The sequence below is a fragment of the Caretta caretta genome, chromosome 1, assembly GCF_965140235.1.
Source record: "Caretta caretta isolate rCarCar2 chromosome 1, rCarCar1.hap1, whole genome shotgun sequence".
NCBI classification, from domain to species: domain Eukaryota; kingdom Metazoa; phylum Chordata; order Testudines; family Cheloniidae; genus Caretta; species Caretta caretta.
The window spans coordinates 140,654,113-140,669,421 of NC_134206.1; the positions used below are offsets into that span (position 1 = coordinate 140,654,113).

Consider the following 15,309-nt stretch of genomic DNA (forward strand, 5'->3'; position numbering starts at 1 on the left):
GAAAAGTTATAATTTGCTAAAGATGATTATCCTGTATATATGCATGTATCATTTTTGCATCCAAAGTTATGAATATTGGTTATGTACTGGTATCACCATTGTGTTTCTTCCTGAGGTAACACCCACAAGGTAGTTTACATCCAGTCTAGCCAACACATTATGAAGGGACTTTTCAAGCTTGGTTGCCCATTAAGGACACTTCACTCTCACAATGGGCCATAGAATAAACTCATTGTGCCCAGATGGCTCGTCCTGCTGACTCCGCCATTTCCAAGAGGCCAATGGCTACCCCTTGGAATTATCAAGCCATGTAAGGGCATGTGACATACTCACATGACCCTGGACTCCACCTTGTGCCAATAATTTTCCACAAACTGTGCTGTGAGCTTTGTTTGGGACAGTAAAATTCTAAGCAGATGGCAGAGGATATAAAAGACCCCTGAAATAGCTCCATGTTGCCTTTTTCCTGCTCTGATTCTCTGGACTATGGATTTACAACTAAAATGAGCATATTGACTACGGACTGAGGACCTCCCAATCTTTTGTAAGTTACCAGAGAGACTTTACAAGCTAGCAGTCTATAACATCACTGCTACAAACCCGATATAAGAACTTTGCAATGACTCTATGTATATGATCTATTAACCATTTTAACTCTCTTCTTCTTTTCTTATTAACAAACTTTTAGATTTTAGTTACTAAAGGATTAGCAGCAGCCTGATTACTGAGTATATATATTGAGTTATATATTGACCTGGCTGTGTGGCTGATCTCTTGAGATCAGAAGACCCCTTTGTTTCATGAAATTGGTTCTCAATAACAAATCATCACTAAGTCTAGTGTCTGGGTGGTGAAATAAGGGCTGGAATGCATATGGAGTTTGCATTTTTGACTTCTGTCCCACCACGCTGGATAAGAAGTTTACTTTTGTTATTGGCTTGGTATATCTAATGATAGAATAACCACCAGCGTGGGGTGAGTCTGCCCCTATTTCTCAGCAGTTTGTCCTGAATCTGGTATTCTGTGAACCATTGAGGCACGGTGACAGCACCAATGTTTGAAAATCCTGTCCAATATGTATAAATTGAACACAAAACATCAAGGTGCATGGCCAAGATTTTCAAAACTGATTAGTGCTTTGGGTATCTTAAAATGTGGGTTCCCTTAACTCATCTGATGCATCTTAAAAGGGACCTGATTTTCAGAAAGTGCTGAGCACCAATCTTCTGAATATTAGACCTCTTTGAGGTGACTCTCGGTTGGCACCCAAAAGTTTAAGTAACTTGCGAAAATCTTGGCCAAATGAACTTTTATTTTATTATAAATGGTTTATTCATTTGGCCAGTGGGGAGTTTTTCACAAGGCAAAACAAGATATAAATATAAATCACAAGGTACTTTCTACAGTTTAACTCCAGTTGATTTCTTGGTTTGTTCAACATCCTGAATAACAGGGAGGAATTGGCTAATGATTCAAATCTTTTTATGTAACACTTAATGATGTTGACTTGTACTTGGCTGATAATTCCTTACCTAAAGGCTTGAATGCAATTCTGTTTTTCTTGCCCTTGTTCACCTGCTTTAAGAAGGGGTCTTTGAGTAAATCAGATGCTGTGACACGCTTATTCGGATCAGGTTCAAAGCAGAGCAAAATAAAGGCCCTTGCTTCAGCCGATAGTGATTCTGGGATTTCAGGATGAATTTTAAACATCCCAACCTGTAAGTAAAATATGGACAGAAAATTATTTGGCCTCAAATGAACAGCTGCAAAAGGGCCATTAGCTAGCTCCTCACTTGGTGTAAACTGGCATAGCTCTATTGACAGCAGATGGAGGGTTTGACAGCTGCAATACAGAAGTCCATTGAAGTCAGTGGAACATCAACGGGGCTCCATTTATGCCAGTAGGGGATTTGGCTGTATTTCTACTGCAAATGTTTAACCCTGCAGATGTGTATCATAACTGGTTACACCAGCCCAACTCAAACGTCAAGACATGGACATGTCCAACTATCTAAGCCTCATGCAACCCCTAGGCCTGACCATACTCACCACAAGTGCTCCAGACTCTAGCCACACTATTAACCGCCAAGCCCTTCTATTCTATATGCCAGCCAGCGCCTCCCTCCCAGTACCCTCTGAACCCTCTCAGTACACTTCCCCCCAAACACCAAAACCAACTTCCAGCCCTAATGCAGAGTCCCTTCATTGCCCATTCCCTCTGTCTGGTGCCCAGACCTGTCCCGCTTTGCAGATGCCAAACTACCCAGTGCTCACTCTCAGCACAAAGGGCGAACACCCAGTCCCCGGCTGCCAGATACACTCATTGTACCCAGTGCTGAGACCCCGTGTCTTTCTTAGCCCTTCAATGGCAGCCAACTGGAAATTACGCAATGTTCAAAGGGTTAACGTAATCCCACATTTGGATCATGTGATTGGACAGATATTTAATTTATTTCAAAACATCACTGGATAGTAACTTGATATTGCCCTCTGCATGCATCAGCTTGAGCTACCCATTTTTAATCCCCAAGGCTGATTTTACATAACTATTTTTGGGTATGTCTACAATGCACACAAACCAAGCAACCCACAGCAGCAAATCTCTAGTGGGGCTAAAAACAGCAGTGTGGACGTTCAGGCGAGGGCAGAACCCTGAGACTGAGCCTCAACCCCCTCGCCAGGTCTGAAGCCTGAGTTTGAACGTCCACACTGCTGTTTTTAGCCCCATGGCAGGAGACCAGAGTAGCTGACTCAAGTTCTGATACTCGTTGCTGCAGGGGGTTTTCTTTGCAGTGTAGGTGTACCCTTTACACCAGATCTGTGCCACACATTCTGCACATGCAGTATACATCTGGCAAAATTATTCTTTTCAGCCTTGACATATTTATGTAAAATAGACTCTGGAGACCAAGTACCAGAAGCCTGGAAATTATGCTGGCCACAAGGCAGATAGTAGCTAAGTGGTTAAACAAGTGGCAGCAGCTTGCTAAAATAAAGAGTTGTCTGAATAATCACATTAGATAACTATTAATGCACTGTGGCACTATTATACATTTACAATAGCAATTTAGCTTTGTGAGATCCAGTAAGGTCTACTCGCAATACAGGCTGAAGCCAAAATGCTGAACAGCAGAGCCTGTATTAGAATTTTAGTGCAGGGTATAAAATGTCAATGCATTAACCACTTCCAAGCTACGTCTCCATGCGCATCCAAAACTATGCCTTTAAAAGCCAGACCTAATACTTCCTGTGCAGTGTAAGATTCCAAGCAGCAAATTAATAGGCATATAGCTGTTCTAAGCTCTGCTACTACTCACTATGCGACCAGCAGGCCACCTGGTCTCTCTGCACTTCAATTAACCTGTCTGAGGGACCATCTCTATTTGATTTGTAAAGCACCATGCACACCAAATACAGTGCTTTACTAAGTAATAAATAGTTATTGTCTCTTACTGTCAGCTTTGTATAATTTACATTCCCAGGCAGCACAGATGGCAAAAGAAGCCAGCTGCATGGGGAAGCATTTCTCTCCTGTGCTCTGATAACGGATCCTCACATTGTGGGATTCTTCTTGACCCATCAACCCTTGACCCTCTCCTGCTACATGCATTCTAGGAATGGGCTCTCACAATGCAGCTTCCTCTGGGGCAGTAAAACAAGCAGACCATATTATGGCACAGATGTCACCAGATCACTATACCACTATACCACAGATCACTTTACCAAGCCAAAATACACCACTGTTCAGTGAAGCCTAGTGGTGCTAGTTCAAGTCTGAATATATCTCCCCAAATCATTCAGCCAACCTTACTCAAACTCTTCTAGAGCCACATGGGAGCTTCATCAGTACTATTATACAGCTAGATGCTCCCGTCTCCAGGGCCCTGTGTTCTCCACAGCACTATGGAACCAAAGTTGGCAGTAAGCACCCCTACATTCTGTGGCAATGTTAGGTTATTGTACCTCCATGAAATACCCTTTGTTCCCATCCCTCCCACCCCCAAACATACACACAACTCTGACTCACAGGTGAAAACACTCCGTGATGTACGATTGGTCAATGATTACTTTCAGCAACGATTACTGCTGGACCAACGATGGGCTTTTTCACGGTGTTCTCCGGACGGCCCAGCTCTATAGGCCTTAGCAGTTACAATGCTGCCTATGCAGTTCAACTCATAATCCTCTTCTCCTGCCCCAGCTCATAGTCAGCTTCCGGGGTTCATCTTCTCAGCTCTCCAGACCTGGGCTACTTGCTGTTTTTTTCTCTTAGGCCGCCCATCTACCTAGCCTGCGCTGCCAGCTTCCTGGCTGCACACTGGAATCTGACCCTCTTCCTGACTGGTGCCACAGAACAGCAAGGAGACCATGCACCATAGTCCTTTTGGTTTGTTCCCCTTTTGGGGAAAGATGCCAAGCAAGACATAACTGCAGTCAGGTCCCAGTGGGGAGGGAGACGGAAAACAAAAGATACGCATGCAATAAAATATTGTAATGAATTATTAAAATGCTAAATTAGGTGGTATTCTTTGAAAAATGCCAAATTCCATGGCCAAAGAATCATGGTGTGCACGGGGCCCTGAGTGAGATGAAAGGGACAGTTTACACCTCTCACAGTTACCGTTTCAGACTCTTGGCCGACTCAGACAGCAATTAGCTTATGCCCTGTTCATTTTTCCAAGGTTGTGGTCACAAACAGAAGGGCAAGAAACTTAACTTAAAAAAAATAAAGGAACATTAAATATTAAAGGAGATTCAGGAATACCATTTTGTGGCAAAAGGCAAAATCTGTGCAAACTCCACAATTGCAAATCAGGGAACATGCAAGGCCCTGCTTGCCTCCCACACTAGTCATTCTGTGAACTTGTGCAAAGCCCACCAGGGCATCCAGAACTTTGAAAATATTGTTCCATATTTTAACAGCTCAAAAGCATGTCTTAAAGAAAAGATACATCTCCCTTCTCATGCAGAGAACAGTCCTACAAAGGGTCAGAGACTAGAAAAGGTGTCTGCTAACAGAAACTGACCACAAGGGACATTTACAATGACATGGAAATCGCTTTTGCTGTTCATGGATCAATCAGACAATTTAATAAACCAGACTACGTAACCAAAAGACTATTATAAATTCCTCACTCTTCCATTTCTTTTTCTTTTGAGTTCAATGGGACTACTCGTGCTTAAAATGATGCATGTGCTTAAGTGCTTTGCTGGACTGGAGCCTAATTTACCGTCTCTAATGGTTGATATTTGATTTTATTGTGACAGCTCTAGTGATAATTATAACACTATTTGCACAGTGACATTTACCAAAAGGTCACAAAGCACTTTACAAATATTAATGAATTAAGCCATGCTTTACCTGGTTAGGTGGATGATATTTCCCTTAATGCATGGGTGGGGAAACCGAGGCATAATGAGAAGTTAAGTGTCTTGTTCCAGGAAGCCAGTGGCAGAGCCAGGAATAGATTCCTGACTCACAGCCCTCCTATCTTATTACTTAGATCATACACATCTTGGAAAGTGCCGTAACTGGCATTCAGAACAAAAAGTGAACAAAAATAGATCTGATATAAAAGTTTATTTTAGAAGTTAGTTAAAAGCACTTTTCTATGTCTCTTTATTCCTGATGAGGCATATAGCACCACCAGTGTGTGCATCACTTTACCAAACAGAGCAAGACACATCCCTAGTCCAAAGACCCTGCAATCTAAGGGAATGATGCTGTGAGGGGCAGCACACCCTCAACTCCCATGGAAATTACTAGGAGCTGAAAGTGCTCAGTATCTCCCAGGTGGTTCTTGGCATCCAACAGGATGGGAGCATTAGAAAGACAAGATAGATTTTCTGGAAGGGAGGCTTTTAAGGACAGATCTGAAGGAGCAGAGAGGGCATTTGTCAGGTAATAATTGCAGGACTCTCTGCAGTGCCAAGAAAGAAGGCATAGAGTGAAGAGTAGAAAAGGGTGATGACGAGAGGATTGGAGGAACATGGGGAGTGAAAGGTGGGATCAGGAACAGCAATTTTCAGAAATCCTCACTCATTTCTCAGCACATTGAGTCCTGACCTATTTCCTGCCCAATGGAAACAGCACTTCCCTGAGTGATGCATCTTGAAGCAAATGGGATCATTCACATGTACAAGGAGATCACAGTTTGGAAGTTGACCCAGTGCAGAGCAACTCATATAACAATAAAGGCAGGTAATTACAATGTCAGTGTAGATTAAATTGCCCAGAATGTTTAACTTGTAAATATTAACTATATGAAAATTTAATTAACAGGTACTATTTCAAGGTTCACAAACCATCCAGCAAATAAAACAATTCTTACTTTAAACATTGCTGCTTGCGGCTCCCCCAGCTCATGAAATGCAGGTTTTCCTGTTGCCATTTCAATGATAGTACAACCCAGTGACCAGATATCAGCTGGTGCCCCATGTCCTCTAGGCCCCTTATCTATAATCTCTGGAGCCATATACTGCAAAGTACCTGAATAAAGACAAAAAAGGAAGAACACAAGTCACATATTTGTTTTTCTTATCAATCAAACCAATACACCATATCATTAAATCCCTTGCAGGTTGTCACTTCAGACACGGCTTGTAGGAGTGAAAGGTGAGCCCTCTAAGTCAAACTCCACCACCAACACTAAGTCATAAGATTGTATTTTCCCAGGTCTTTTCTATACAAACTCTTAGTTCTTCCCTCACATGAAGGACTTCAGGTGGGAGAAAATATATTTACTGTACAATCTGAAAGCTCTCCCTTGCCTTATTTAAGCTAAACCTACCTCCATTTCTGCAAATGATGAATTGGAAAGATATGTGAATAAAAAGAGAGAGCAGCCAACTAGTTGACAGGTTTTCTTTGAGGGAATACTTTTTTGCTGTATTCACAGCCTCTGGTGGGAATACAGAGCAGACGAACATCAGCAATAACGAAGTGAGCTAGTCCATGGAGAGAGGGTGAGGCCTAGTAGGAGAGGATCAGGAGCTGAATGAGAAATCTTGAAGAGGGAGCAAGATGGAAAGAGGTAGGGCTAGAGAGATGAGATCTGGAAAAGAGATAAAACTCCCGGAAAGAGGAAAAAAGTGTCCTAGATTACAAATGAAATATCAGGGCCGGAGTAAAAGAAAGCAAAAGAAACAGCCTCGTGGAGGCAAGTGTCAGAAGTGTGACACAAACCGGGTGAATGTCTGCATCAAATTGTGAACTCCACATTTTTGGGGATTCCCATTTGTTTTGAGAATACCAGTGATTGTAACCTTCACTGTGACGTTTGGTCTGTATTGTATTCTCAATGGCGGGTTCAGACATCCAGGTAGTGATGAAATCTTGACAAAGGAAGTGTCTTGTAGATGCTGTGTGCTCACGTTAGAGGGTCCGACACCTTGAAGAGGCTAATAATGAGAGAGCCATCAAGGACCATTAACATGGAATGATTCTTCCCTGCTGGAGCAATTGGTTTTCTACTAGCAGGATCTGTGACTTTGAATGGACTTCATACACAGAAACCTAGCTGGGAGAGCATGCAATTTCTCTGCCTGACCATCTGACTAAAGACGGGAGACTTTATTTATGGAGGCTGCTTCTCTGAAGAAGGGGGCCATCCAACACCAGAAGGCTGTGCTGGAGAGAGGAAGAAAAGGCGGGGTGGGGGGTGGGGGGGAGGCTTGCCTTGCCAAAGGATACTGACCAGAACTAGAGCTTTCAGATGGGGTGAGATCAGACCAGGGAGTTATGTTTAGGGTTTTGTTGTTTTCCATGGATCTGTAACTGTGTTGTGCTTTGTTAAGAGTAAATGTAACTTTGGTTAAGAAATTCGTTTGCTAAACCTGTATTCATTGCTTTATTGCCACATTGTCCCTAAAGGGATTAACTAGGAAATCAGAGCTCGCACAGCCAGGGGAAACATGTCTAAGCAATGGAGTGCTTGGGAGGGCTGTGATGCTGGTTCTAGGGTCTGGGCAGTTAATTGAAAGGTCCTGCTGCCCAAGGAGGATCAGACACTGGTTCGGCACCTGAGAGTGCATGTGAAAGACCCTAAGTTAGGAACAGTGACCAGTCACTATCAAGACCCAGGGCACTTAGGAAGCACGTGGCATTCAGCAGATGGATCCAATCATAATGGACTGAGTTCCATCCAGAGGGGGGGACTGGGCTGGGCTGCACATGTGTTTGATGATTACTGATGATGATAAGACATAGTTTCATACACTTTAAAGAATGCTTCTGTTATCAGATATAAATTAATGCAAAGAAAGATTTTTTTTAGGGTGGTACGTTTTCTTCGCCACTATGGAAGAGTGTCATTTTCAGTTTTCAGGTCCATAATACAGTACAGGCACATTCTCATTGCTTCAAGGAAAAAGAAGTCTGAAAGCTAAACTTCCCTAACTTCATAACTAACTTCATAAGTGTAGTTGGCTGCTCAAGCAGAAATAAATTGAGGAAGCAGAACTCAGTGAGGGGTCTTAGTAACTGTAAATCATCAAAAGTTATTGAGTAAGAAACAGGCTTAACAGACTTGTAATATTACATGTACAAAACATATGAAGAGCTCTATAAACTCTCATGAAAGAGGAACACATATTATACAGTTTCCTCTGGGCTACAAGAGATGCTAGTGACAACAGTGAAAAGGCTCTGCCTGGAACGTTAATAAATTAATTTTGGATTAGTTAGTTAAGAAATAGGTTTACAAAATTATATAATACCAATAATTAAAAAAAAAAAACAGGCATTATCAGCTTACTTACCATACTCAAATAGCTACCCATCTCAGAGATTTTTGTAATAATTATATATTCCAGGAAGTTATACTTAATCAAAAGATCAGTTTGTTTATAGGTGAAAACCAACATAAATCATTTAAAACATAAAAGTCTCATAATACCACTAGAAACAAATGCCTAAACACCACACATCGGAGTTATGCTAGTGGCGGGGGCAGTCAAAAAGAAAGTAACAACATAATAAGAAAAGGGTGAAAAACTAAAACCTTGGGAAATGTAAATGAAAATTTTTAAAAGTCACAACATTTTTAAATGAAAAGGTTTACCTTCATGAAAGAAATTCAATTATATGTTGATTGCAAAAGCTGAAGTGTTTTAGTATAAAATGCAGCTTGTATATGGGTTTTTTGGTTTTAGATAGCCCTTAGGTTTTGCATTTTTTAGCTGATTAGTATTACAACAAAATCAGCAAGCAATCAGTACAAGAATAACACAACAAAAATGGTATTCTTGGAATACTGAATTGCAGTGCTAAAGCACACAAGTGTTTACAATTCTACCTGTTAATAAAATAAGGCCCGGATCTTGCAATCTGATCTGCATGGTCAGATCTGCATGCCTGTACAGAGTCCCATGGCCATCAATCTATTTGTACAGATCTGATTACAAGACTGAGGCTAAAAATTATAATATTGTTGAAGAAAGTAGTAAAACATGCAACAAGTTTGTCTGGAACAGTTATTGTAATCTTTTACTAGGCCATCAAGTCAAATGCACTTTGTACCCTCTTATATACTGCAAAGTTGCTCTATAATGTTTAATGGATTTTCAGTCAGTACATAAATAACTCTCCATTCACAGTAGAAGAACTCTGCACATGCACTTGGGTGCTTGAAGGATTTTATTAGGTTCACAGCTTACAAACAGAGAAGTTAGAGAAAAACCTAACATACTCTTTCTGGAAAGTTGCAAGTAACACTCTGACTTAAAAATCCAGAACCTTAACACAAAGAACCAAAATCAGAGAGAGAAATCAGGTTGCTTCCTAAGCCAAAAGGGCACAATTCACCTGGCTCTAGGCTGGCTCTTATCATACTGACTGCTGAAGGACCCAGATTGCACGATCCTAGCCTGCAAGCAGAATCAGGAAAGGCTTTATGATTTAAAGTGACAGCTTATAATTTTTACACAGTTTGCAATACAACACAGATTTCAGAATATTTCTGCACGTGAATTGCTTCCTTGGACTCTTGTCCATAAAAAGCATACGGAAAAGTTGCCATTCAAAAAAAAATAATGTAGCCAACATCTTTATGACATTTTTACTTTCAAGGAAATTTCTTTTCAGGAATCTTGTAAAATTTGTGTAGGAATGGCCAACTCCCACCACGTGCACCCCCAGAGGGCAGATAGGGAATCATCCTGCAAATAATCAGTAAGCAGCTGCAAATAATCAGTAAGCAGTCACAGACCACCCTCTCAGCAGGGTGTGATGGGGTAGCTGATGGCACAGTTACCTCCATAAAATGCCACTTAAGCCCCATGATGATGACATCAAGTTGAATAAAGACTGCCTTAAAATCAGTCTTGCTGGGCCAGAACATTTGGTTTGAAATTGGAGTGTTCCTTCTCCTAGGTGTGCTGTCTGCTAAGGCTGACAAGCCTCAGCAGGCAGCTCACCTAGGAGAAGGAAAAGTTCATGGAAGAGAGATGGCAAGTAGCTATGGTCTTTGTGGACCCGGAGAAGGCATGGAGTCATGTTCAAGAGAACTAGTTCAGTGGAGTTTGTGATGGAGAGGTCTGCCAGAAGGATACATTCCTTTTATCCAGGATATGGATGATGGAGGACTACCATTTAATTTGGACTACCACAGTCAAAATTAAATGGGACTACAGTAGAGAACTTCCGATAAATATTGGCCTGCATCATGGGTCAGTGCTGAGTCCCGTTTTATTTGTGATGGACACAAATGCAATAAGTGAGAATACATGAAGGGAGCCACCTTGGAACATGCTGTTCACTGATGACTTAGTGATACATGTGGAAGACTGAGAGCCCCTGCAAGCCAACTATGAACAGTGGAAACATAGTTTTAAACAGACTGCACATAGAGTGAATGTTGGTAGGACCAAGGCTATGAGGAAGGAGGACTCAACATAAAGCATACCACTGGCTGCAAGCTTAGAAAAGCAGAAGTATTTAAATTTCTAGGATCAATGGTTGCTGACAGTGGTGCCCCCGAGTGAAGCCTGGCATCGTACTGAAGTTGGGTGGGTACAAATAGCGGGACCTGACTCCAGTTCTCTGTGACAAAATGATGCCAATAAAAGGTAGAGTGTATAAAACTGTAATTTGATGGAACTTAATGGATCAGTGACTTGGCCAGCCACAAGAAAGGAAATCAGCATGCTTTCCACCATGGAAATGAACATGTTGAGATGGTCAAACGGTTGGAGACTCCATGACAGGAAATAAAATGAGGATGTAAGGGGCCTAATGTAGATTTGCTCCAGTTGAAGACAAATTGAGGGATACTAGCCTGTGTTAGTAAGGGCATATCCAGTGGAGACTACTACAATTACATGTAGGTAAAATATATCCACAAAAAGCCCTGAAAAAATGTAGGAGGGGATGAATGCAGAAACAAGATGAAATTTTTACCTGCTCTTGTCACAATATGGCAACTGTTCTTATGCTGTCATTTGGTAGTTCCTTTAAGACTGTATTAAAATGCGCCTATTTCATATGGTTCCCATGTGCAGCATGCTGTTCAGTTCTCATTATTTTATACAACAGCACAGAACCACTCAAATAGTTACAAGTAACAATTGCAAGTATTCTATTTCCAATATTTAATGAAAATTGTATAGATATATTTTTGTTATTTATCCAGCCTCAAAAGCTATGTGAATAATAAAAACTGTTTATTGAATAATCTATTTGGAAAAATATGGTGATATTTGTTAAAGAAATTATTCAACCAAACTCTACCCAAAAATGTACTGTACATTTGTATTTCATGTTTTCATGTCTATGAGCTAAAGATATAGTTCATTTCATGTTTCCCAAAATGGGCAATCTCAGATCTATGTAAATTGACAAATATTATTTTAATTTCACATAAATAAAGCATTTTATTAGGTATCAAGATTGATGATTTTTAGAAATGCTATGACTATAACTTGCCCTTTAATTTTACTTTGCCACTTTTTAAATGTTAAGTGGTGAGATTTTTTCCCTTTCAAATACTTCAATTTTTAAATCAAATAAAACCGGTCTTTATTGGAAGAGAAATTATATTTGTGGAAACTGTCACAGTTTCAGGGTTAACTGCACCTTTGACCCCGATCCTGGTCTTCTTAGAGGGCACCCACTTACCTAAGAACATAAGAATGAGATACTGGGTCAGACCAGTGGTCCTTCTAGCCCAATGTCCTGTTTTCTGACAGTGGCCAATGCCAGATGCTTCAAAGGGAATGAACAGAATAGGGAAATTATCAAGTGATCTCTGTCGTCCAGCATCTGGCTGCCCGAGGCTTAAGGACACCCACAGCACAGGTTGTACTCCTGACCATCTTGGCTAACAGCAGTGATGGACCTATCCACCATGAAATTATATTATTCTTTTTTTAATCCAGTTATACTTTTGGCCTTCACAACATCCCCTGGCAAGGAGTTCCACAGGTTGACTGTGTTGCATGAAGAAGTACTTCCTTTTGCTTGCTTTAAACCTGCTCCCTGCTCCCTACTAATTTCATTGTGTTATGTGAAGAGATAAAATAACACTTCCTTATTCACTTTCTCCACACCATTCATGATTTTACAGACCTCTATCACATCCCCCCTTAATCATCTCTTTTCCAAGCTGGACAGTCCCAGTCTTTTTAATCTCTCCTCATATGGATGCTGTTCCACACCCTTAAACATTTTTGTTGCCCTTCTCTATACCTTTTCCATTTCTAATATATCTTTTTTGAGATGAGGTAATTAGAACTCCATGCGGTATTCAAGGTGTGGGCGTACTATGGCTTTATATAGTGGCATTATATTTACTGTCTTATTATCTATCCCTTTCCTAATGGTTCCTAACATTCTGTTACTGTTTTTGACTGCCTCTGCACATTCAGCAGATGATTTCAAAGAGCTATGCAAGATGGCACAAAGATCTCTTTCTCAAGTGGTAACAGCTAATTTAGACCCCATCATTTTGTATGTATACTTGGGATTTATGTTTTTCAGTGTGCCTTACTTTGCATTTAACAACATTGAATTTCATCTGCCATTTTGTTGCCATCCCTTTGTAACTTTATAGTCTGCTTTGGACTTAACTATCTTGAGTTATTTTGTACCATCTGTAAATTTTGCCACCTCGCTGTTTTCCCTTTTCCAAATAATTTATGAATATGTTGAACAGCACCAGTCCCCATACAGATTCCTGAGGGACACCACTATTTACCTCTTTCCATTCTGAAAAATGGCCATTTATTCCTACCCTTGGTTTCTTGCCTTTTAACCAGTTACTGATCTGCGAGAGATCTTCCCTCTTATCCCATGACTGCTTACTTTGCTTAAGAGCCTTTGCTGAGGAACCTTGAAAAAGGCTTTCTGAAAGTCCAAGTACACTATATCCACTGGATCACTCTTGTTCATATTTGTTGACCCCATAAAAAATTCTAATATATTGGTGAAGCATAATTTTTCTTTACAAAAGCTGTGTTGACTCTTCCCCTACAAATCACGTTCATCTATGTTTCTGATAATTCTGTTCTTTATGGTAGTTTTAAGCAAATTTCCTGGTACTGAAGTTAGGCCTACCAACCTGTAATTGCCAGGGTCGCCTCTGGATCTTTTTTTAAAAAATTGGCATCACATTAACTATCCTCCAGTCATCTGTTGGAGAAGTTGATTTAAGTGATAGGTTACATTCCACAGTTTTTAGTTCTGCAATTTCATATTTGAGTTCCTTCAGAAATCTTGGGTGAATACCATCTGTGCCTAGTGACTATTACTGTTAAAATTATCATTTTTTTAAGGTTTCAGGCTCCCAGCTGTCACCAATCTGGGGCAGAGACCCACATCTCTGTCCCTCCAGACCAGGGGTTTAGGCTTTCAGTCCCTCTGAACCTCACTGTAATTTCCCCAAGAGGGATGACTGGGGTTCAGCACCTGTCATTAACCTTTCCCCAAGGGCTACAACAGTGTCTACAGGTTACCAACCAGCCTTCACAAAGCAAAATACATTTATCCTTAAGGTAAAAGCATTACAGAAAAAATACACAGAAGTCAATAGAAGTTCCTATATGCATGCTAAAATACACCAGAGGTCAACCCTCAGTCTTATAGGGCCCTAGTAAGCCAAATTCATTCCAACCCTTCCACAAGGGTCCATTTGCTGAATCAAAAAAGGCTCAACTCAACCTTTGTATACCAAAAGCCCTTTCTTAGTCTGTTGGCAACTGGAAAACGCACCTTGAATCAGTATATGTAAGCCTCTCTGGGGGTGGTACCTCTCTGGAGGTGTTTACAACTTAAGTGATTTACTTTAATCACCCCCTCACTGTTTTTGGTTCCTGGAGGAGCTGTGGTAACTCTCCCCCTCCTCAGAGTTGCACACAATCGCTGGCCCAAAGTGATACATAAGCCATTCATAAACTTAATACTATATGGTCCCCTAAGATACTGAATGTAGTTGTAATATCTAAAGCAACTACAACTTTTCTTTCAAGTATTTCAATTTTTACATGAAATAGTACTTTATTTCTACAGATTTAATTTCTCTTTCAGTATTTAACTAAAACTAGTAAATTTTGGTTAAAAATCCCTCTTATTCATTTGGCAATTCATTAATGCATACTTTCCTAAACTATGTTTTAATATCAAATAAATACTTTAGTTTGAAAAGTTAATTATAAAACACAGAAAAACTGGCTGACCCATTGTTTGTTATGGTCAATAAAAAAGAGCTCACATTGTTTGGAAATACGAGGCTGGTTGGTTTTAGCCAGATTCTGATTTGCATAAAGCAAAAAGAACTCTTACACAAGAAAGGAAGTAAAAGCTTGCAAAGTCAAGAAGGAAGGAAAACTTGCTGTTTTCAAAGAAGCTATGGACTGGAAAGGGAAAATATGCTTACATAATTACTCAATTTTTTGCTCAGTCTGAACAGCGAAAAACTGGAAGGATAATATTTTATCATCTTTAGAGCTATCATCTGTTTCCTAAAAATCACAGCACAGATTAGCTACTGGCCTGAAAAATGGCAGCAATCTTTTTAAGTTTGGAAAAAGTTACACAGACATCATGATTGGTCATAGATGGTGAAGACAGAAAACAGCTTCCAGCTTCTAAAGGGTGTGTTCATTCACAGTGATAAAATAGCTTTTCCATCATCTCAATCTGGCAGTGGTTATGTAATTCCTCTGGTTTTCTTACAAAGGATGACATACATAAAATTATGTAGGCCCAACTCTAGGTCACATTTTAACTATTTGTTATTGACACAACACTATTTTATTGTTTAAACACACAGCACACTTAACTGACTATAGGGAAAACATCTTTAGTGGATCCAA

At 40.3% G+C, this 15,309-nt stretch overlaps 1 protein-coding gene across 4 annotated transcripts in view; it reads right to left on the reverse strand.

The window, feature by feature from the left end:
* Window positions 1-15,309, reverse strand: part of MAP3K15 (mitogen-activated protein kinase kinase kinase 15) — a 139,480-nt gene that overhangs the window by 20,504 nt on the left and 103,667 nt on the right. For all 4 annotated transcript variants that reach the window (XM_075131772.1, XM_075131757.1, XM_048862490.2 and 1 more), the window contains 2 exons: window positions 6,333-6,490; window positions 1,533-1,716 (listed from right to left, as the gene is read on the reverse strand). In XM_075131772.1, the coding sequence (XP_074987873.1) occupies window positions 1,533-1,716; window positions 6,333-6,490 (342 nt within the window). The remainder of the gene's footprint in view (window positions 1-1,532; window positions 1,717-6,332; window positions 6,491-15,309) is intronic.